The sequence below is a fragment of the Eretmochelys imbricata genome, chromosome 18 (genome assembly GCF_965152235.1).
Source record: "Eretmochelys imbricata isolate rEreImb1 chromosome 18, rEreImb1.hap1, whole genome shotgun sequence".
Taxonomy (NCBI): Eukaryota; Metazoa; Chordata; order Testudines; family Cheloniidae; genus Eretmochelys; species Eretmochelys imbricata.
This window is the reverse complement of record NC_135589.1, coordinates 6,135,410-6,158,463: the sequence shown is the minus strand read 5'-3', so window position 1 is coordinate 6,158,463 and position 23,054 is coordinate 6,135,410. Positions and strand designations below refer to the sequence as shown.

The 23,054-nt window shown below is 44.0% G+C and overlaps 1 protein-coding gene across 4 annotated transcripts in view; it reads right to left on the bottom strand.

Moving 5' to 3' along the window:
- SPEN (spen family transcriptional repressor) overlaps positions 1–23,054 on the bottom strand; it is a 106,001-nt gene that overhangs the window by 6,240 nt on the left and 76,707 nt on the right. For 2 of the 4 annotated variants that reach the window (XM_077837594.1, XM_077837598.1), the window contains 5 exons: positions 21,919–22,044; positions 21,170–21,283; positions 19,859–19,972; positions 18,400–18,500; positions 554–8,471 (listed from right to left, as the gene is read on the bottom strand). In XM_077837594.1, coding sequence (XP_077693720.1) covers positions 554–8,471; positions 18,400–18,500; positions 19,859–19,972; positions 21,170–21,283; positions 21,919–22,044 — 8,373 coding nt within the window. The remainder of the gene's footprint in view (positions 1–553; positions 8,472–18,399; positions 18,501–19,858; positions 19,973–21,169; positions 21,284–21,918; positions 22,045–23,054) is intronic. The other 2 variants (XM_077837595.1, XM_077837597.1) reach the window with 2 other exon arrangements.

Genomic DNA, 23,054 nt, shown 5'->3' with positions numbered 1-23,054 from the left:
AGCTGGAAACTGAATCCAGACCTCCCAAGTCCCAATTCAGGACCTCAAACTGCAGGACCACACCATCCACCCAGTGGATCTCTCTCTCACTTCCATGCCATTGGTCTGTATAATACAGTAATTACTGGAGAGGAAAATAGCTACAAGTGAGATTAACTCAAACCATGTTCCAGCTTGCCTATGTCGGGAATTGTTCCTCTCTTATATCACTACAACTAGGAATTTATAAAAGATTTCAAGCACTCCCAGAATGGAGCCCTGTTATGATAAAAAGAAAATAAATTAGGGGATCCTCCCCCTTAATTCCTTCCCAGTAGCTTCAAAAAGGTGTTTATCCCATATGTCTCAAACAAAAATAACTGATTTTTAGCATTGTAGTACTTTAAAACACAACCCTAAATGGAGAGGGCACAGTGTATGAGGAATGAGCCAAACTCATCCCAGCTGTAACTCCCACTGCAGTCAAATGCAATTGCATTAGGACTATATTTATCATAGTATGTTTTAAACTCAGGTAAAGAAAACCAAACAGAGGAAATCATAATTTTCTCACCTGAGATGGGGTCATACTCCGTGAAGACAGACCAATTGGCGATGCTCCAGGGAACTGAGGATGACCAAGCTGGGCTGCTGCATGGTAATTTCTCATGTCGCCATACACAGATCTATAATCATGAAAGGAACTCCCTGCAGGATGCATGATCTGTACTCCATGAGGTACAACCACAGGCTGTGTCAAAGGCAGTCCAGGAAGCTGGCTGCTGGGAGGGACGCTGAGGAGCCGGGGCTCACTGTGGGGAGAGTGCGCCATTTTGACTTCAGAAGACTTGGGCGCCTCTTTTCCAGGTTGTGGAGTCTTGCTGACTGGGGGAGTTTTCACAGACCCTTCTGGTGTTCTGGATTGTCTAGTTTCAGGGTGGTGGTCACCCACTGCTGCCATGTGTGGGTGCATCATCATCCTCACATCTCGAGGCACATTGTACTGGTCGAGTCTTATACCTGTAGCATGCATGCGATAATCTGTCTGCATTACTAACACGTCGGACTGTACAGGGGCTGACCCTCTACACACAGTATGATGGTAATGCATCTCATCTTCTGGGGGATGCTGAGAAGATAACGGAGGCATGACTATGTCTCTTATTGGAGCTGGCTGAGGTGTGCTGGATCTCTGAGGTCTAATTTCTAACTGAGGTTGTAGAGCTGCTCTGGGAGAGTGGAGCGCTTCTGGGCGGATGCCATAAGGAATACCAGGCAAAGGAGGGGTATTCATTCTCACTTCACCTTGTGACAGATGGCCAAGGGATACAGTCTGTGTTACACTATGGGGGGGCATTATAACAGACTGCTCAGGATGCATACTGGATATGTATTGAGGCACAGGAATTCCCGGAGCCAGCATGACAGAGGTATTACTAGATAAAGCTGGAGATGAGGTACTGCCAGGATGACAAGCCCTTGGAAATGGAGAGGGAGAATGCCCACTTGTACGTGGGGAATGTGGCTCCTGTTTTGTAACCCCCAAATGAGAAATAGCCCGATCTGTTGGGGTGTTGGGTCCTGAGCTGACATGGTTTGCTTCTGAATGCATTTTACCAGATAGGGAAGGGTGATGAGGACTGACCCCAGGGCTCAAGTTTGATGGCTGAAGAGCCTTAGTCTCCACTTTCAGAGCAGTCAGATCAGGAAGTTTTTTGTTGACGGAAGCTACACTTTGAGAGAGTACCATCTGGTTGTGAACTAGTACAGGTGGAGTGTTTACCGTCTGGGAGAGGACTTTAACAGGCCCCGACTGAGAAGCAGGAGTCTGGACAGAAAGGTGGCCTGATTCAGATTTCTCTAAGGTAGTCCGTTCTTGTTTAACGGAGGAGATCACAGGTGATGTATTGTAAGGTTGGGTTCCTAGTACCAAAGAATGGGTGGACACATTCCCATATCCTGTGGGAGTTTGAGAGCCTTTGGGTGCTGGCTGCGATGGAGTAATAGGTTCTTGTTTAATTTGTGACTTGGACACAGACTGCTGAAACTCTATATCAACAGCACTTGCTGGGGGAATCTGACTGATCTTTGCACTAATTCGTTGAGGGCCCTCTGTCTTCTGTCCTGAATAACTCAAAAGTACAACACCCTCTGAAGTGTTTACTCGCAGACCTGGGCTGGATCCAGTCTCCACTGGCCTATCTTCAATAACAGACATAGATCCTGGATGAAACCTGCTGTTATCATTTGTGCTAGGTCTCTGCTTGTATTTTGGTGAAGGGGCATTAACTAGACATGTCTGGGTCTGGGGGACTTGCTTCATCAATGTTATCCTTGGAGTTTCCTCTAGATCAATGCTATGGGGCATTCTGCTTATAACGGAAGTAGCTTTGGGGGCAATAACTGTACTTAATTTTTCTTTCTCACTGAAAACTGGCGCCTCTGCTACTGGGGGATCCAAAGCATTAGTGATAGGAACTGCTGGTTTTTCCTCTGACACTGGTTTTATGGCCTCTACTGGAGGATGAGGTGCCTCCTCCAAACGAGGTGCACTAAGTGGTTCAGCAACAGAAGTTGTGACATTCGTAGAAGCAAGGCTAGTTGCTGAAACGTATTTGGGCTCCATAAGTATCTTCCTCAGAGTACTGGAGTTTGTATCAATATCAGATGCTTTAGTATCTGGGGGAAGAGCTGGTGGTGGGGTGGAACGAGCACGGGTGTCATCATGCCTTACAATCCATTCGGTCACGCTGGTGGTGCTGGAATGAAGGGGGACTATCCCAGCTGGTGCAGGAGTGGGTAATTTTGTCGCAGTTGCAGAAGAAACTGCAGGAACGGTCGTATTTGAAACACTCGGTGGAGTAACGGGTGCATTTTCAATAGCTGACCGTAGCTTGAATCCAGTTTGGCTCACATCATCCACAGGAACGGGCTGGGAAGGTAGATCCAGAGCAGGAGGAGCTTTAGGAGGGACACTGCTCTCAGAAACAGCTTCATGAGAAATTCTCTCAGTGGTTGCAGCCTTGCTTGCATCAGTAATATTCAATTCAGTAGAAACCTGAACAGAGTTTTTATTTTGCTTTTCATCTTTCAAGGTTTCTTCTGGTTTTGCCTTAACTTCATTGGCATTAGGAGACTTACTTTGTACCCTTTCAGGCTCAAAAGCACTAACTTCGGCAGTATCCCCTTTCTTGCTCATGCTCCTTTTACGTCTTTGCCGCGTGCTCTTTTGACGGCCTTTTTCCTTCCGAGAAACTTCGGTTTCCTGTAATGTTTCCGCTTCCTGTGCAGAATTTGAAGATTCACTGAAGCTCACTTCAGCCTCCTTATTTTCTGCCTCTACTGTTGATGGGGTAGTGCCAGTTACTTGTTGCACAGAGGGTCCAACAGCAGCTTCTGTTTCCAAGATATTGTTAACTGCCTGATCAGTTTCAGGCTCCATTTCTTCCCTAGGGGATGGTAACACCACTGGTTCTGGAGGTATCTCAGATTCTGATTCTGCAGGATAAGTTGGAGGAGCAGGAAAGCTTTCTGTTTCTCCAGAAATATCATTTATGATGGATCCAATAGCTGCTGCCAGTTCTGTTTCACTAGCCTGATGTGCAGGTTTGTCTCCCTCCTCCTCCTGACGAACTTCAGACACATCAGTTGCCTGTTCTTTGTAGGCAGCAACTGATGGTGTTTCAGTGAGCTTTGCAATGTTTTCCACAGCCTGTTCAAGTTCAATCTGCTTTGCTAACTGGGCAGCTTCTGGTGATTGGTTTGGTTCATGCATAATTTCTTTTTCTGTTTCCTGGAATGGATCTTCTGGCTCATTCTTTACAAAATGGGGTGACAAACTGTCCTCTTTTTGTGGACTTTTGATTTTTGCTGGTGACATTGCCACAGGCTCTGCTTCCTCTTCACTTGGTCGAAGGGCACCTTTGACTTCATCAACATTGAGACGTATTTCCACATTTTTCAGACACAAGGATGCTTTATCTACAACTGTCTTGGCATTTCTAGATCTTCCTCGTTTGGATTTAGTAGCTTTTTCTGAGGGATTTTTTTTCTCTACAATCTCAACTGTGGGGGTTTCTGGAAGATTTTTGTCCATATCAAGTTCTTTTCTGTCACGTTTCTGTTCGCTTGCTGCTGCTTCTTTGTCTGTAGCCTTTAATTTATTACTGTTCTCACTAATATTTGGTTCTTGACCAGCTGTTTCAGTGGCCTCTTCACATTCTACAGTGATATCTGCTTTCGGTTCATTTTTCCCTTTTTTTCCCTGCTGACTGCTTGCAGCTAATGAATGACCATGTGTTAGTTTTTGGGATCTAGGAGATCTCCATCCCTCTGCAGGTTTAGGGGTTTCCACTGTTTCTTTAGTCTCAGTCTCTTCTGCTTCTTGTTGTACTGGTTCTGTCTTAATAGGAGAGATTTCTTCCTCAGGCTTACGGCGTGACTTTGGAGGCCTTCCTCTTCTTGGTGTGGTAGGAACAGTTGTTGCAGTCTCCTGAGGCTCCTTCTCTCCTCTTTTTCTGGTAGATCTAGTTACCTCTGCCGAGTCCTTCACTGGAGATGGGCCTTCATTGTCTCCTGTGGTAGCATAAACTGATCTTACATTTCTGCGTCTAGTTCGACCTACTGGCAAACTTGGCTCTATGTTTTCTGGCTCTGTTGCAGCACTAGGAGATTTAGCAGCATTTCTTGAAACTTTTTCTGCTTCTACTTTCAATTCTAAAAGTTTCTGTGCTTCCCCACGAGGAGAGCTCGATCTTTTAAGTTTTTCACGGTCAATCCTTTCACTCTTCCTTGTAACAGGTTTCTCTGTGACATTTGCTGTGGCTGATTGAACAGGAGTCTTGGAACGTTTACTTTTGTATGATTTTTTATCTTTTACAACTGGGGGTTCAACTTCCATGTCATTGTCAGAAACAGGAGGCAGAATATCAGCAACTACCTCTGCTTTCTGACTTGAATTAGGATCAGTGTCAGCAGCAGGTAGGGCATTTTCCTCTTTAGATTTGCTAGATTCATCAGACTTTTGAACTGATTTGGGAGGTGGTGGGATCAACTGTGTGTTTTCAGGTTCCGGGTCTACGTTGATATCTGTTTGTGAAAACGAAGCTCCTGGTGTAGGCGGCTTTGTATCCAAATATGAAGGATGCTCCGTAGATACCGAGTCTTCTTCAGAAGCCAGAGTTGCAGGAATGACATCTTTATTGGCTTCTACTACTTGGGGAGGTTCAAGTTGCTCAGGCGGTTCTACTTTGACAGGAGCAACAAGTTCAGGAAGAGGTTTTGGTTCTTCTGTTATTGAAGCAAGTTCAGATGGCCTTTCTTCTCTTGCAGACGTTATATCCACAACTGTTTTTTCATTTGCTACCTTCTCAGATATGACTGCTGCCGATTCTTGAGTTACAACTGTGACTGAAGAAGGCCCAACTAATGACGACTTATGTTCCGGTTCTTTATTATCAGGAACAGTTTCTGGAGTCTTAGGCTGATTGTCTTCCTGCTTTTCCACTTCTTTTGGTTTTTGATCCTTCTCCTTTTCTTTTTGCTGCATTCTGGTTAGCTCAATAAATCTACTGTGAAAAAGAACAACTGGTTCTTGCACCAACTCAGATGCACTGTTACTCCCATCAGAAGAAGTCTGTCTCCCATATATTCGACCAGAAATGAAGTCCAGGTCATCATCTTTTCTTTCTAAATGCTGTAGACGCTTGGAATCTTGTTCAAAGATTGAGCTATGTAAAAATCGAGAAGCAAACAATTCCTGTCTCTCTTGCTCCTCCTCTTTATGATCCTCTTTCTTATCATCTAGTTTTCCTTCTGAATCAGTCCTGATTTTTTTCTTTTTCATATACCAAGATGGAATAGGTCTTGGAGCAGAGTCAACTTTCTCTTTGTCTTTATTGTTTCTAAAACTAGCAAATCTTGAGTCCCAATCCAGAAAAGACCAGTTTTCTTCTCTAGATGAAGAGAGAGATTTAGCTCTTTCAAGCAAGGCTTTTGTGTCTGGTGTGATTGTCTTATCCAATGCAAAGGAGTAAAATTTGTTTCTTTCTAAAGAAGTTGACAGCCTTTCCTCTCTTTCTCTGTCCCTTAATAAAAAAGATAACCTGGAACTCTCTAATAATGATGAGGCTTTAGGAGAATGGGGTTTATTTTCATTGTCATCATCAGAATCTGAAGGCACCTCCCCTGGTTCCAGGTCCCGTACAGACCGTTTTCGTATGCTGTCTCTTTTAACTATACTACTTGGGAAGCTAATATCAACTTTACCAGGCTCTTGTTTCACTTGAGATTCCCATCGACTTGATTCATCTTCAGAACTAAGTACCGATAGCTTTATTTTGGCCATTTCTGCCATCTGCTCCCTTCTGCTGGAATCGTAGGGATTAAATTTTAGGGAATCCTCCCTCACAGTCATATTGGAATATGAAAGACCCTTTTCTTCTATTTTAGGCGATTCTTTGGTTTCTTTTAACGGCATTAGCCTTGGGGAATCTAGGGTGTCATCATCCTCATGAAAAGGAAAGTGTCTGATACTAGGTGAACAGGCAGTCCTTTCAGAATCTTCGCTCACCTGGCGAGAGCTTCTGTAGTTCCTCTCTCTTTTAGTGCTAATTTCAAAATCAAAATGGTCAGTCTTTTTCTTTTTACTTGGTGGAGAGTCATCTGTGACATCTTGTGGGGGTTTGCCCACCTCATGAACCAGGCTACGCCTTTCATATTCGTCTACTTCTTTTTTTGGACTGCCAAACTTCTCAGACTTTGCTATCTCCATTTCCATCTGCTGTTTTAATCTGCGACTTTGCTCCATTTGTTTTCTGTAACTTTGTGTGTAATCAATGTCAATACCAATTTTCTCTTCTGTATCAGCTGACTGAGGTTTCTCCTGGCCAAGTTTATGGTCAGGCATCTCTTCGGGAAGACCACAGAAATTTTTCTTCATGTCCTCGCTCTCTGTTCCTTGATCATCTAACAGCTGCATTTGCTTGTGCTGTGGTTTTATTGGATTAAGTTTTTTAGAAAGGATTTCTTGAGTTTCCACTGGTTCATCAACAGGTTCTCCTAGCCTAGGCTGCAGTTCTAAACAGGGACGCAAGCCAATCCCAACGGAAACGTTAGCAGGCTCCTGTGTATCTTTGGGGCTGGTAACAGTAATAAGTCTTTCCAGTTTAATTTTTTTAGATTCCCTTTTAAGCATCTCTTTCCTCAAGGGCTTTCTTTCCAATTCTCCTTCCCTTAACACTGTAACTTCTCTAGATGAAGTTGTCACATCAAGTTGCTTTTTCAAGACCATGCGTGCAGCATCTTCCTCGTCTTGGCTGCTTCTTTTAACGTCCAGTTTTTGCCTGTCAGGTTTCAAGTTTGCATCAGCAAAACGTCTTTTACGAGCCTCTAACTTGTCGAGATCTACTGCATTTGTCCCTTCTGTAGTCTGCTCTGTCTTCAAGTGTTTCTTGGACTTTAGTTTTCCCTCTTTATCAACTACTTCTACATGACTGGCAAGAACCTTCTCTTTTGGCACCTTAGTTCTAACAGGTTCCAGTTTAGACTGGTCAGATTTTGTTTGCTCAACTTGAGATGTCTGGACTTTTTGTTCAAGAAGTGGAGATTTAATAGTGTCATTATCAAGCTTTGCTCTCAGTTTCTCCAAAGCAGGCTGATCAATAACTTTCCCTTCCTTTTCTTTTACTCGAGTCAGCACCACACATGGCATTAGTTCTAGACGGTTTTTAGCTGTCCCTTCTTTATCAGCTCTCTCTTTACTCTGTTTACTATTGCCCTTTAATTTTTCAGGGCTGGGTTCTCTCTCATTTTCTTGGTCTGTTTCAGAAGACTGAGAGCTTGGTGAATGAATTTTTGCTTTTCGTTTCTGCTTATCAGTTTTATCCTTTTCTAGTTTTTCTGGCTTCTCCTTCCTCACCAAACGTTTGTCTTTGTCTATTCTCTCTTGGTCAAATGCACGTTCTTTATCATTTTTCTCATTTTTTGCATAACGCTCTGGACGCGTCTTGTCAAGTTTGTCATATCTTGGAGGAGAAAGTGAGCTGCAGCTCCCACTACGATCTGAAGACCTGCTGTAGATCCTCCTTTCAGAATCACTTTGAAGCCTTTCTGACTGTGAGGGAGACGCTCCAGGGCTCTGTGGACGTCTGGAATGAGTTGGACTTTGACTGCGTTCAATTGGCCGCCTTTCATGATCTCTGTCCCGATCCGATTCAAACCGCTCTCTTTCCCTCTCTCTCTCTCGTTGTCTGTAACTGTATTCCCTTATATCTTGTTCATAAGGATCTCCTCTGTAATCCCTGTATTCACGTGGATCGTCATAATATCGCGGGTCATAGTAATCTCCTTGATAAGGATCCCATTCTGCATAAAATTCTCTGCTTCGTGCAGGATATTCTCTCCTAGGATCTTCAGGATACGTCCCTGGAGTTCTAACAGTCTCATAGTAAGTACGATCAGGTGCATATTCATAAGATCCTCTTCTTTCATCTCTGCCAAAAACAAGAACAATACAGTGGTTCGTTTTCCCTGTTAACCAAAAAGTGTTGAATTATGAAACTCTTCTACATGAAAAATTATTTTATGATAGTTTATTTATTTAGTTATATATCCTGGCAGATATTCATAGCTGTACCCATAGACTTAACAAAAATGAATAAGTGCATAGTGGATGAATCAATGTGTTAGTCTCAGATACATAGTAAATCAGTCATTTTGTTAAACAGATAGCTTAGGTGAACACCTTTGAATCAATCCAATTATCTTTTTTTTTTTTTTTTTTTTGGCTAAACGAGTATTTATGTCCTTATTTGGGGAACAAATATAAACCAATTTAATGAAAGTGCGCCCTAGAGCGCAAAAGCTTCAGCGTGTGTGTGTGGACCCCACACTTTCAAAAGTTGTTATTAACGAGAGAGCAGTAGTTAGCTCTGAAAACATACATCAGATCAAACATCAAGCTTTCCATCTCTCAGCTAGTAAGTTGTAACCAGTAAGAGGGAACTGTGTCAACATTTCAAAACTCCAAAAATAAATAAGACCAGTTCCTTGGCAGATTTTTTTTTTTTTTTTTTGGTATCTTTGTTACATTAGAAGTGCATGCAGTACTGATTCCCCAACCATTTAAAAGTACGTTTTACACCCTCTCTTTCACACATTTGCACACAGTGCTAAAAGTGGAATGTTTCTACCTTGTAAGTAGTATACAAAAGTAAAACAACCCCACCCCCCTAAAAGTAATACACACTTCCATTCTGCAAAAGATCACAGAATATTATGAATTGCAACTGTCAGGAGACCGCTAATGGGGACAGGTGGAGTCATGCTAATGAGCTTGAGTCCACCATTGGAAGGTTTAGGCCAAATTCATACAGGACCAAAACCTGTCTCTTTAAAATCAAAAAGTTAATCTGAAAAAAAATGGCTACCCTTTGCACTGCAGACTGTCACCTAAGTGGGTCTGTCCAACTAGCAAAATGCTTTATAAATGATAAACTGCATTTATCATATGCCTTAGATTGCCTCACTTGCACTCTGCCCCTAACCCGTCTCCTTTGGGCCAGTGTCTAACAACTGCAATAGCTCAGGCAGCTTTGATCAGCTGCCATTTTAAAAAAGTCAACCTGACACAGATGTTCCCAAAGAACTTACACAAGACCGAGAATGTGCAATACACAAAAATTCTGAATCATTAACAGGTTTAGGGTCAAATATTTCATGACCCTAAAGACTTAAAACAGGTGCTCTGTACTATTTGAAAGAAGATTCCTGGTTTTTCAAAAGGGCACATATCACTTGCTTCTCATCCTAGGAAGTTCTGATATGTGGGGCCTTAAAATTGTGACATTTTTATGTAGAAAAGTTATCTAAGGTATTTGTAGAATTTGATAAAATGCATTAGTTCTAATTTCTCTCTCCCCCTGAGTAGCGTACACTTAGACTCATAATACTAAGAAAAAAGACGCTCACTCACCTTTGTAACTGTTGTTCTTTGAGATGTGTTGCTCATATCCACTCCAGTTAGGTGACTGCGTGCTGCGTGCACGATTGTCGGAAGATTTTTACCCCAGCAATACTCGGTGGGTCAGCTGAGGCGCCCCCTGGAGTGGCGCCTTCCTGGCGCCGGATATATGCCCCAGCTGACCCAGTGCCCCTTCAGTTCCTTCTTGCCGGCTACTCCGATAGAGGGGAAGGAGGGCGGGTTTGGAATGGATATGAGCAACACATCTCAAAGAACAACAGTTACAAAGGTGAGTAACTATCTTTTCTTCTTCAAGTGCTTGCTCATATCGATTCCAATTAGGTGACTTTCAAGCCTTACCTAAGCTGTGGGGTTGGAGTGAGATGTCGCGGAGTGAAGGACCGCTGAACCAAATGCAGCATCACCCTTGGACTGCTGAATTATTGCATAGTGGGCAGCGAAGGTATGCACCGATGACCAAGTCGCTGCCCTACATATCTCCAGTATGGGTACGTGTGCCAGGAAAGCAGAAGATGAAGCCTGAGCCAGCGTAGAGTGGGCGGTAAGGTGTGTAGTTGGGACACCAGCCAAGTTATCGTACGCATGATGGAATTGGAGTGTCTACCGACAGCTCTAGGAGAATTGTATACCAACCAGTGCTGCCTGGGCCACACTGGGGTGACCAAAATCAGACAGGCTCTGTCCCTGCGCAGCTTGAGCAGGACCCTGTGGACTAGTGGGAATGGAGGGAAGGCGTAGCACGGGTGATCCTCCCACTGTACGAGGAAGGCGTTTGACAGGGAACCTGGAGAGCGTCCTTGTAGAGAGCAGAACACTTGGCATTTCCAATTCTCATGAGAGGCGAATAGGTCTATCAGGGGAAAGCCCCACTTCAGGAAGACAGAGTGGATGACGTCCAGGCGAACCGACCACTCGTGAGTCTGAAATGATCTGCTGAGGTGGTCCGCTAAGGTGTTCTGGACTCCTGGGAGAAATAACGCCAACAGATGGATCGAGTGGGCTATACAGAATTCCCACAGACAAGTGGCCTCCTGACATGGGGGGACAACCGGGCTCCCCCTTGCTTGTTGATGTAAAACATGGCCATTGTGTTGTCTGTGAGGACTGCAACACAACGGCCTTGAATGCACACTCGGAATGCCTGACACGCCAGGCGCACAGCTCTGAGTTCCCGTACATTGATGTGCAGGGATAACTCTCCTGCCGACCTTAGCCCCTGTGTACAGAGGACCCCGAGGTGGGCTCCCCATCCCAGGGATGATGCTTCCATGACTAGGGACACGGAGGGCTGCGAAGCGTGAAATGGCACCCCTTCGCACACTGATTTGGGGTCCAGCCACCAGTCTAGAGAGGCCAGTATCCCTGGTGGGATGGTAACCACCGTGCTCAAGCTGTCCTGACCTGGGCGGTATACTGTTGATAGCCACGCTTGGAGTGGAAGTAGCCGCAGCCTGGCGTGCATGGTCACATATGTGCAAAAGGCCATATGTCCCTGGAGGCATAGGCATGTTTTCACGGTCGAGGTTGGGAAGTTTTGCAGGCTATGGACGATGTTTACCAGGGATTGGAAGTGTGCTTCTGGCAGAAGTGCTCGGGCTAGGCCTGAGTCTAAGACTGCTCCTATGAATTCTACCCTCTGGGTTGGTACCAGAGTAGATTTCACGACACTGAGCAGGAGGCCCAGTCGATTGAACATGTTCATGATGAGCTGAACATGTTCATGATGAGCTGAACACGAGACTGCACCTGATCACAGAATCATAGAATATCAGGGTTGGAAGGGACCTCAGGAGGTCATCTAGTCCAACCCCCTGCTCAAACCAGGACCAATCCCCAATTAAATCATCCCAGCCAGGGCTTTGTCAAGCCCGACCTTAAAAATATCTAAGGAAGGAAATTCCACCACCTCCTTAGGTAACGCATTCCAGTGTTTCACCACCCTCCTAGTGAAAAAGTTTTTCCTAATATCCAACCTAAACCTCCCCAACTGCAACTTGAGACCATTACTCCTTGTTCTATCATCAGCTACCACTGAGAACAGTCTAGATCCATCCTCTTTGGAACCCCCCTTCAGGTAGTTGAAAGCAGCTATCAAATCCCCCCTCCTTCTTCTCTTCCGCAGACTAAACAATCCCAGTTCCCTCAGCCTCTCCTCATAACTCATGTGTTCCAGTCCCCTAATATTTTTGTTGCCCTCCTCTGGACGTTTTCCAGTTTTTCCACATCCTTCTTGTAGTGTGGGGCCCAAAACTGGACACAGTACTCCAGATGAGGGGAGTGTCGAATAGAGGGGAATGATCACATCCCTTGATCTGCTGGCAATGCCCCTACTCATACATCCCAAAATGCCATTGGCCTTCTTGACAACAAGGGCATACTGTTGACTCATATCCAACTTCTCGTCCACTGTAACCCCTAGGTCCTTTTCTGCAGAACTGCTACCGAGCCATTCGGTCCCTAGTCTGTAGCGGTGCATGGTGTTCTTCCGTCCTAAGTGCAGGACTCTGCACTTGTCCTTGTTGAACCTCATCACATTTCTTTTGGCCCAATCCTCTAATTCGTCTAGGGCCCTCTGTATCCTATCCCTACCCTCCAGAGTATCTACCTCTCCTCCCACTTTAGTGTCATCTGCAAACTTGCTGAGGGTGCAATCCACACCATCCTCCAGATCATTTATGAAGATATTGAACAAAACCGGCCCCAGGACAGACCCTTGGGGCACTCCACTTGATACCGGCTGCCAACTAGACATGGAGCCATTGATCACTACCCGTTGAGCCCGACAATCTAGCCAACTTTCTATTCACCTTATAGTCCATTCATCCAGCCCATACTACTTTAACTTGCTGGCAAGAATACTGTGGGAGACTGTGTCAAAAGCTTTGCTAAAGTCAAGGAACAACACGTCCACCGCTTTCCCCTCATCCACAGAGCCAGTTATCTCGCCATAGAAGGCAATTAGATTAGTCAGGCATACCTTGCCCTTCGTGAATCCATGCTGACTGTTCCTGATCACTTTCCTCTCCTCTAAGTGCTTCAGAATTGATTCCTGGAGGACCTGATTCCTGGAGCGGCCTCGAATAAGCCAGTTGTCGAGATATGGGAACACTTGGATCCGTTGTCAATGAAGGATGGCAGCCACAACAGCCATGCACTTGGTAAACACCCTGGGGGCCGTAGATAGGCCAAAAGGAAGGACGGTGAATTGAAAGTGCTGCTGATTGACCACAAAGCGAAGGAAGCGTCTCTGCGCTGGGTAGATCGCAATGTGGAAGTATGCGTCCTTCATGTCGAGGGCGGCATACCAGTCTCCAGGATCTAAGGAATGAATAATGGTCCCGAGAGAGACCATGCGGAACTTCAACTTTACCATGAATTTGTTGAGTCCGTGTAGGTTCAAGATGGGCCGAAGCCTGCCGCTGGCCTTGGGGATTAGGAAGTAGCGGGAGTAAAAACCGCTGCCCCTTGACTCTCTTGGAACCTCCTCTATTGCCCGCACAGCTAGGAGTGATTGGACCTCCTGTAGAAGGAGGTGCTCGTGAGAAGGGTCCCTGAAGAGGGTCGGGGTGGGGGGGGGGAATTGAAGGGAGTAACCCCTTTCCACCATGCGAAGGACCCAACGGTCTGATGTTATGTGAGACCACGCACGGAGGAAACGGGAGAGAAGATCTTGGAAAGGCAGAAAAGGATCCTGAATGGAGACTGGTGCTCCGTCCTTGGGCGCACCTTCAAAAGTTCTGCTTAGGCCCAGCCAATGGCTTGGTGGCCAGTTTGTCTTCTTCTACCACCTCGGCAGAGTTTTCTAAAGAAGTCCTGTCTTGGCCGAGGGGGAGGGTAGGACCTCTGAGGCTGCTGTCTGAAGGTTCTTCTCTGCGTTACTGGGGTATGCATTCCCAGAAAGCACATAATAGTTCGAGTCCTTCAGACTCTGCAGCCTTGAGTCTGTTTTGTCTGAGAATAGGCCCTGGCCATCAAAGGGTAGGTCCTGGAGGGTCTGCTGCAACTCTGGTGGTAAGCCAGAGACCTGCAGCCACGAGATGCGGCGCATGGCTATGCCTGAGGCCAGGGTCCTAGCCTCCAAGTCCAGAGAGGCTTGCAGGGAGGTTCTGGCCACTTTCTTGCTCTCCTCCACTAGAGCTCCAAATTCCTCTCTGGACTCCTGTGGAACCAACTCTTTGAATTTCTCCATAGAGTGCCACGAATTATAATCGTATCTGCTCAGGAGTGCCTGCTGGTTGGCCACCCTGAGCTGCAAGCCTCCTGCTGAGTACACCTTGCACCCAAACAAGTCTAGGCGTCTAGCGTCCTTTGATTTGGGCGCCAGGGCCTGCTGACCGTGCCGCTCCTTCTCGTTGACCGAAACCACGACAAGGGAACACGGTTGGGGGTGCATGTAGAGGTACTCATACTCCTTTGAGGGGGACAAAGTACTTCCTTTCCACCCCCTTGGCCGTAGGTGGAATGGAGGCTGGCGATTGCCAGATTATCTTGGCTTTGGCCTTTATAGTCCATACGACTGGGAGGGCCACCCTGGACGGTGCCTCCGTGGACAGAATATCAACCATGGGTCCTCTACCTCCACCACCTCCTCTACCTGGAGGTTCATATTGCACGCCACCCTGCGGAGCAGCTCCTGGTGGGCGCGGAAGTCCATAGGAAGAGGGCCTGAAACCGTAGTCCCTGCCACTGCCTCATCAGGCGAGGATGAGGAAGATACCCCCAGGACTAAGGGATCCTGTGTGGGGTCTTCATGTGGAAGAACTTGTTGCCCAAGGTCCACCACGCTAGCGGCAAGAGCCTGTTGGTGCTGGAGCAGTCCCCTCAGAACCCCAGGGGGGCGGGGGGGGAAGACGACAGTGGCCTCCGGTACTCGGGGCTCCAAAGGGGTGGAATGGGAAGCTCCTGAAGGAACCCATTGGGCCTGATAGTATGCCCAGGGGGTCCAAAAAGACCACTGTGGAGGTCCTTGGCCCGGGTCCTGGCCTTCATCCAGCCACTGTCCTGCACCATCCTCACCCTGGGCGTGGTGGCCACCCTGTCAGTCTGACGACAGGGAGGCGGAGCGAGATGGCACCGAACATGTCGGCGCGGAGTCCCCCGGTGCTGTACGGTGCTGGGGACTGGTGGCGAGATGTAGAACGGTACCGAGATGTCTATTGGTGCCTGCGGTTGTATCAGTACCATGAGCCTGATCTGGATCTCGACGGTGACCTTCAGCGAGACCGGCGCTGGGATCAGCTCCAGGTCAAGTGCTGCTCTGACAGGTACTGGGAGTGTACCGCGATTCGGATCTTCGCGAGCTGGAGCAGCGTCGTGAGTACGACCGGTGTCGAGAACAGGATCTGTGCCGGGACCAAGATCAGGACTGGGACGAGTGCTGCCCTGCTTCACTCGGTGATGGCGGTCGTATCAGAGATGCCTCTGTTCTGTAGGGGAGTCGGCTCTGTGAGCGCAATCAAGTCTCTGGCGTGGAGGGCAACCTTAGCTCAACTGTGGTGTGCACGGGGAAGCTAACATGCACCGGAGTCGACGGCCCTTGCAACTCCGGAGTCAATGGCGCAGGAGCTGTTACTTGTCCTGTACACTCCAGCAATGGATGTGGCTCCAGCTGCGGTGCAGGAAGCGTCAGTGGCTGTCGAACTGACAAAGAAGAAGCAGTCGGCACTTTCTTGGGCTGCTTCTTCTGGCCCGAAGACAGGGACCGGCGCTGCCGTGGTAGAGGTGCTGGGGGAGGCCTGACGCTGCGAGTCTTTAGCAGAGTCCGAACGCGATGCCGGATCAGTCGGTGCCGCAGGGGCACTGCACACGGAAGACAACGCTGAGTCCCAGTGCACGGAGGAAGGGACTGGGCTAAGTGCCGCCTCCATAAGGAGCTGCTTAAGTCTAAAGTCCCGCTCCTTTTTGGTCCTCGGCTTGAAGGCTTTGCAAATGTGGTGCTTGTCCACTTGGCGGGATTCCCCCAGACACCTTAGGCAAGAGTCGCGGGGGTCTCCCGCTGGCATCGGCTTCAGGAACACTGAGCAAGGTTTGAAGCCCAGAGACCCTGGCATGGGCCCCGGTACCAGGACGGGGAGAGAGGAGAAGACCCCGCTCCACCCTACTAAGTACACTAATCTAACTAACTACTAACAACTGTAAACAATGATTAACAACTATTAACAGGTACCAAGAGAGAAAGCTAGGGAGAGTGGAGATCAGCTACACTGCGCTCCACGGTAAGAAGGAACTGAGGGGGCGGCTGGGGCGGCTCGGGCATATATCCGGCGCCATGAAGGCGCCACTCCAGGGGGCGCCTCAGCCGACCCACCGAGTGTTGCTGGGGTAAAAATCTTCCAACGATTGTGCACGCGGCGCACACACACCTAATTGGAATCAATATGAGCAAGCACTCAAAGAAGAACCTGGCTTTACAGCTAGAAGGATACAGTCCCAATAAAACGTTTAGAAATTATCTGTAGCATTTAAAAAAGATTTTCTGTAAAATGCATGTCACATGCAGATTATATAATAATGTGGTAGATAGTTGTTACACAAAATGGTGTCTTGCATAATTTAAGTCGTGGCTTTATTATTCATGAGTAACACGCTCACCCCAACCTCACACCAACAGACATCTATGCTTCCTGGTTCACTACTCCCAAGTAAAGATTATGTGAACACTCAAATCAGACACTAGTTTTGATAATGATAGTGATTTTTTTTAAAAAAAGAAAGAAAAACAGATGCCTAACTTTCATCTTGTTCTAGAAAATTGTGTTTGAGTCAGAAGTATTTCACAGCAAAGATCAGCTCAAATGACGTATATAGAATCATAGAATATCAGGGTTGGAAGGGACCCCAGAAGGTCATCTAGTCCAACCCCCTGCTCGAAGCAGGACCAATTCCCAGTTAAATCATCCCAGCCAGGGCTTTGTCAAGCCTGACCTTAAAAACCTCTAAGGAAGGAGATTCTACCACCTCCCTAGGTAACGCATTCCAGTGTTTCACCACCCTCTTAGTGAAAAAGTTTTTCCTAATATCCAATCTAAACTTCCCCCACTGCAACTTGAGACCATTACTAAATGGTCTATACTAAATGCAATTCTCTTTTTCTAATTCAGTGTAGCTCAGCCAGAGGAAAAATTGTCAGTGTCTGCCTGATGGCAGATCACAATTCTTGGCAATGATTTGGGAACACATCAATTCATTTCCATTATGCAAATTATGATTTCCAATTTTCAAACTAATCTTCACTTTTTAAAAGCTGGCAACATTACATATGTTATTTTGATCTACTTTGATCTAAAGAGCAGCACGTTTTGAGATAATGTGTAGCTTATTAGTGCAAACGATACCATGCTGGACTCATTTACAAGAAATTCAGAATCTTAACAAATAAGCCAGTTTTTTTTTTTTAAACAGTCATAAAAATTTACCAACTCATATGGACTTGCCCATCCTTTACCACAATCACTGGTAATGAAAAAATTGGTAGGTTTTTTAACCATCCAAAAAAATTTTGCATGGAACTCTGTTAAGCTGCATTAAACCAGGGTCTAGAGAAATGAGTGACCCTTCTGCAACCCCATGTACAATCCCTACACACCATGACGACAGATGCTATAGAAAAATATCTAGATAGAAGATATTTGTCATGACAAATAGCAAGAGAAATTGAAGTCCTGCTCAGAGCTTTTACTATTTTAGCAATACTAGAAATCATACTACTGGGGAAGTGGTGGTCTGAGTGTAAACTTCACTTTCAGCTCAATAGATTAGAAAAATATCTGACTGTTGTAATAGCACGTGTTGCTTGTTAATTTATATACTATTTTGAGGGTGGGGAGAGGAGTTACAAAAAGCACTCTTTCCATTCCCTAGCTATTTATAGATGAAGCAGCAAGTCAGCCGGGTAGCTGAGCATATATACAAACTAGATGACCAAAACTTTGTCAAATTTTTCACATACACCTTAATTTTTTTGTACTCCATATAAGAATTTTAGTATGCGATGGAGGAGTTCAGAGCCATAATCCATTGCCTAGCTTTTATCTGCCAATTTGTGTAGCTCAAGGCTGATCATTCGCATCTGTGAAAAAAAGTTTAAAAAGCTAAAAATTAAAACTAAGATACTGAAATATATACAAAAAACTACAGCACATTCCATGAGAGCAACCTGTCTGCTTCAATGCATCATTTGTGTCAATTATGACCACAGGAAGAGTTTGAACTTGGTGCAGAAAGCTAACAGTGACTTTTCAATGAAACTTACATCTTAAAAAGGAGGGAGAGCCAACAAGATAAAGAGTACTGCAGTGGGAGAGAGTAGGCTTATGTGAGAATTTTTTATTTTAAAGATTACTTTAATTATTATTTGGGTGTTATGTCCTGGAATTTTAACTACATTTAAAATCCTATTTGAAAAGCAAGAGAATGGAATCACTGTATTAGATACATGCCTTCTTTCTGCTAGCATTTCATAGAAGTCTCTGATATCTTGACCTGTTTTCTCCATGGAATGATAAAACGCCAACTGACTCTCTCGGTTTGCAAAATCCACCTGAAAAATAAAGGATAATACATGTTCAGTAAAAGAAATATTCCATTTTGACAGGTTTTCAATGTCTCCTGCAGTTCTTCAAGATGGAAGCAGAAGGGAAAGAGTGGGTGCAATATAGTTTAAAAAAAAAAACAAAAAAAAAACCACACCAATCCTCAGGACTGGAATTACTCCTGCTGAGATGAAAGACCTTTCCCTTATAATAAGTGTGCTGCAAAGCACAATGTATTTTTATGGAGCTACACACAAATTCTGGTCAGGATATTTTCTTTCAGCTAGTGAAGAAAAGTCAACTGAAATAATTTTGTTTCAAGGAACAAAAGCAAAATGATTAAATACTAATAGTACCACCACTTTGCAGCTATATAGTGCCTTTCATTCCAGGATATCAAAGCACTTTACGAAGGTTGGATCAACGTTATTAATCCCCTTTACAGATGGGAGTATAAATGACTTGCCCAAGGTTATATAGAAAGGCAACGGTAGGGATGGGAACAGAATCCAGAAATCCTGACTCCCAGCTCTTTGCTCTAATCACGACATGCTGTTTCCCAACTGCTTGCTACAACACTGAGAAAATAAGGGCAAAATTTACAGGGGAAAAAATAAAAAATTAAGATTTAGAATGGATTTGTCAAAATGCATTTGACACAATGCAACAGTTTTTACATAAAAAAGGAATTTTAAATAATCTGTTTAAAAGAAAACTGGTATAACCACAGTAGCAGAGCACAAACACATAATAAGGGTGTTTTTTGTGTCAAAATCACTAAGGAGTAAGACCTACAAACACAAGATACATATTCTTTAATGACCATATCTTTTATTCCATATAAAGGCTACTTATTATATTCAACCACCACACTTAGAAAACTATATAACGTATTCAAAACTTCTAACCACCACGAACATCCAATTTCTAGCTGAATACACCTGATGAAAGATCATGCTAGAAGTGATTACCCACTCTTTAGGAGAGGAGGAAAAGGAGGAGAAAGATAATTCAGAGATTGGGCTAACACCTCAAACTCCTGGATTAGCTTGGTGCCTTTGTAGTATTGCTTCTCAGTCACTAGCAACTGATTAATAATAATATAGACACCAACACCCAGAAGCTTAGAGATGCAAGTTCAGTGAAAAAAAAATGACAGAACACTGGAGAAGGCTTTCCGAGTAACAGTTCAAAATGTCCTAACAGCTTAAGCCGAGTGTAAAAAGTTAGTTTAACCCTTAGAGATTTGGGACATATATGTCCCCCTATATATTCTTTTGGCTGGCAGTTTGCAAAATGCCAGCATTTTAAGGGGTAAGACCTGAATACAATTTTTTTTTCTTTTTTTAGAGGTCATTCTGCACACCTTAATTTTATTCCCACCGATTTTCCTCCCCTTGGTCTCTTTTACAGCTGCTTGTGCATATTCAATTTCATTGTAGAGAACCAGGGCCATGCCTTTTAAGCGGTCAAACACCACCTGTAAAAAACAAAAAAACAAAACAAAAACCAAATAAGAGCCTCATCCACAGGACTTAATGTCAGTCCCAACAAAATCCTAAATCATGAGGACACCGGTAAGAAAATAATTTTTCATCAAGGAAAATAATTTTCAGGCTTTTTTGATGAGACACATTGTAATGAAGAGACAGTAAAAGGACAAGGGACTGCTTTGAATTGTGGATATTGTGGCTTGAGGTATATTATGCCTTTATTTTGTTTTTCTGTATTTTACTTGTATTATTTTCTTTGGTGACTGAGTATGGCTGTGTCATAGTTTACTTAAATATTTTTGAAAAATTTCCAATAAATTATAGGGGGGGAAAAAAGGTAAGAGGAACATTTAATCACAAAATGAAAACAAGTTTTTATTGTTACAAACTGTAGTACCATTCTTCAATTGCTAAATGTGCACAATTTAGAAACACCTTTTGTCTTTGCAACACATACATTCAAACAACAAAAGCTACATTAAAAGAATGTCAAAGCTGCAACATGTACCCACAGAAATCTTAAGGTGTTAAGGCCCCAATCCTGCAAACATTTACACAAGTTTAACTTTAAACACATGAATAGTCCCACTGAAGTCAATTGGACAACTCACGTGCTTAAAGTTAAGCAAGTGCTCAAAAGCTTGCAATGTCATGGCCTAAATCTCAAATACCTATATGCAATGGGACCTGGTAGTTCACAGTTCAAGTGCCCCACTATGTTGTGCAACTCTGACATTTTTATGTACCTTTTCTTGTGTGAATTTGCTGCAGGTTTTTTTCAGAGTCATTTCTGGTCTATTTGCAAAAAACATAATGTCTAATTATGTAATTAACACGCATAAATATAATCATATAATTAGACTGCATTGTTCCAACATGAAACAACTTCAGAAACCTAAAGAAACTTTGTCGTGGGAGAGACTGTACTGCACAAGAGCTGCAGACTAGTTCTAAAGTTCATTATCTCGGCTCATTCAAAATATCGTCATCAAAATACCAAAAGCAACTAGTCTATGTTTTGGACCAACAGGCTGAAAAGCTACAGCACCTTGTAGGCCAAATTTCAACCAAGAGAGAAATTCTGTGTCTGAGCTATAAAACCCTGGAAGTCAGGGTTGAAAGGACAGGATGTAAAGAAAGGAAGACAGTAAACTTCAAACCACACACCAAAGCCTCCCACCTACCTTTACCACAGGCCCGTATCGGCAGAAATGTCGCGTTAAATACTGATCCGTTACGTTTGTAGAAAGACCATCTAACCACACGCAGTTTGTAGGCATGCTCTTTCCAAAACCCAGCTGAACACAAAAGGGCAAAACTTCCATCAGTACAATTCACAATTATTAAACTAATTTAACAGAGCATGCCTAATTTAGAATTATCTGAAGAAAACTATTAATTGGTATAGTGTTTTTAAATTAGCATCTCACGCAGGTGAAAGCACCTCAAAAATCATAAGAATAATTCTGCATGCTTAAAAAAATACAAAGTTCATTTAAAATATTTGGGTTTTCTGCAAATTTAGTGCTTCTGAAAGGTGTCAGATTGACAACTCCGGGGACTGAAATCTTCTTCTTTTCCCCAGAACAGGTGCAGCACTGGCAGGAGCAGTACAATCTTTCTACACTGCCCCACCAAACACTGACCTGGAGGGACTACCTTTAAAAATGAGAAGATGAATCAGCCTCCATGTCCATTCAATCCTTGGCCTCTCTGCTGCAATTGCCAATAAAGTTACCAAATAATGTCTGTCGTGGTGGTGGTTGAAAATATATCACTATCTAATCTGACCTACAAAGTAGCAGCAAGAAAGGCAAAAGTAGTACAAAAAAACCTGATTCACTTCCACAGTCTAAGCTGACACACAGAATTATATAACACTGAAAACAAAATTAACCAGAAGGATAATGTGTTTATAGGAGGATTTCTTTACCTTGAGACGGTTATTTCCAAGATATTCCCCATCCATCTTCTTAATTGCTTTACATACACTTGCAATATCACAGTACTGCAGGAATGCATACTGAGGAACTCCATTCACTTTCTTAATGTCAATATCCTGAAAAAAAGCAGGCAATGCTCAGCAATATGCCAGCAAGTAAACAGATTCAGCTGTATAAACTAGATCTAAATGGATATTTTTTCTAAAAAAGCCACGTACCATAGCAAGCATTGCTTAATTAACATTTTAATCACAGAGCTGATTTAAACATTAGCAGATAGTGAGGTGCATTGCTTTATTGCTTCGCGTTCCAGTGGTATAACCAAACCCTTCTTGATGCAACAAAAGCTCTTCACAGTGAAAATTTAAAGCTAAAAAGGGATGTTGCTGAATACCCAAGACTGTTAATGTGATCTTCTCACAGAATAGCAGCTTTTGTTTGTTAATACTGTGTCAAATGGAGGTATTCAGAACGGTAACACACACAGAAATACAACTTAGTTTTCACCTGGGAAGGCCTAAAGGGAAACAACCTGCCTCAAACCAATAACTGGTTTGTGAGGGAAGAGCCAAACAGGCTTCCTTTTCCAAATAAACTCTATCCATCCATCCTGTTCCTATAAATAGACAATACTGAACTATTCTCTTAAAACTAGTTGGCACCGATTAGATGAAGGCAAAAAAAGATGAACTACATCCCGCTGCTGACACATTACCCAAGAGACCTCAGGCATGTTCAAAAACTGATACAATCAGAGGAAAACAATTTATGCATAACAAAACCTGGTTTTAATTAACTTAAATAATAGCAGGTCCAGAACTGACATTTGGTCAGCATTCAGGCTTACTGTACTGGCATACATACTCAAGTCTCAGAACAAACCCATCATATTATGATTCATTCCACGCTGAAAATAGAAGGTAGAGATTTGATCTGATCTTTTAAATAGCACAAGCTTCCCTTGTGAGCCATACGCCAATGCTAGCACACTAATTTGAGTATAAATGTTCAAATGCTCAAGATAGACTAATTTCATAGTTAATAAATTTAGGGACAAGGCCATAGTTTAACATGAGACTCATCTTGAAGCCCTTAGTAGCTCATGAAAGCTTATGCTCAAATAAAT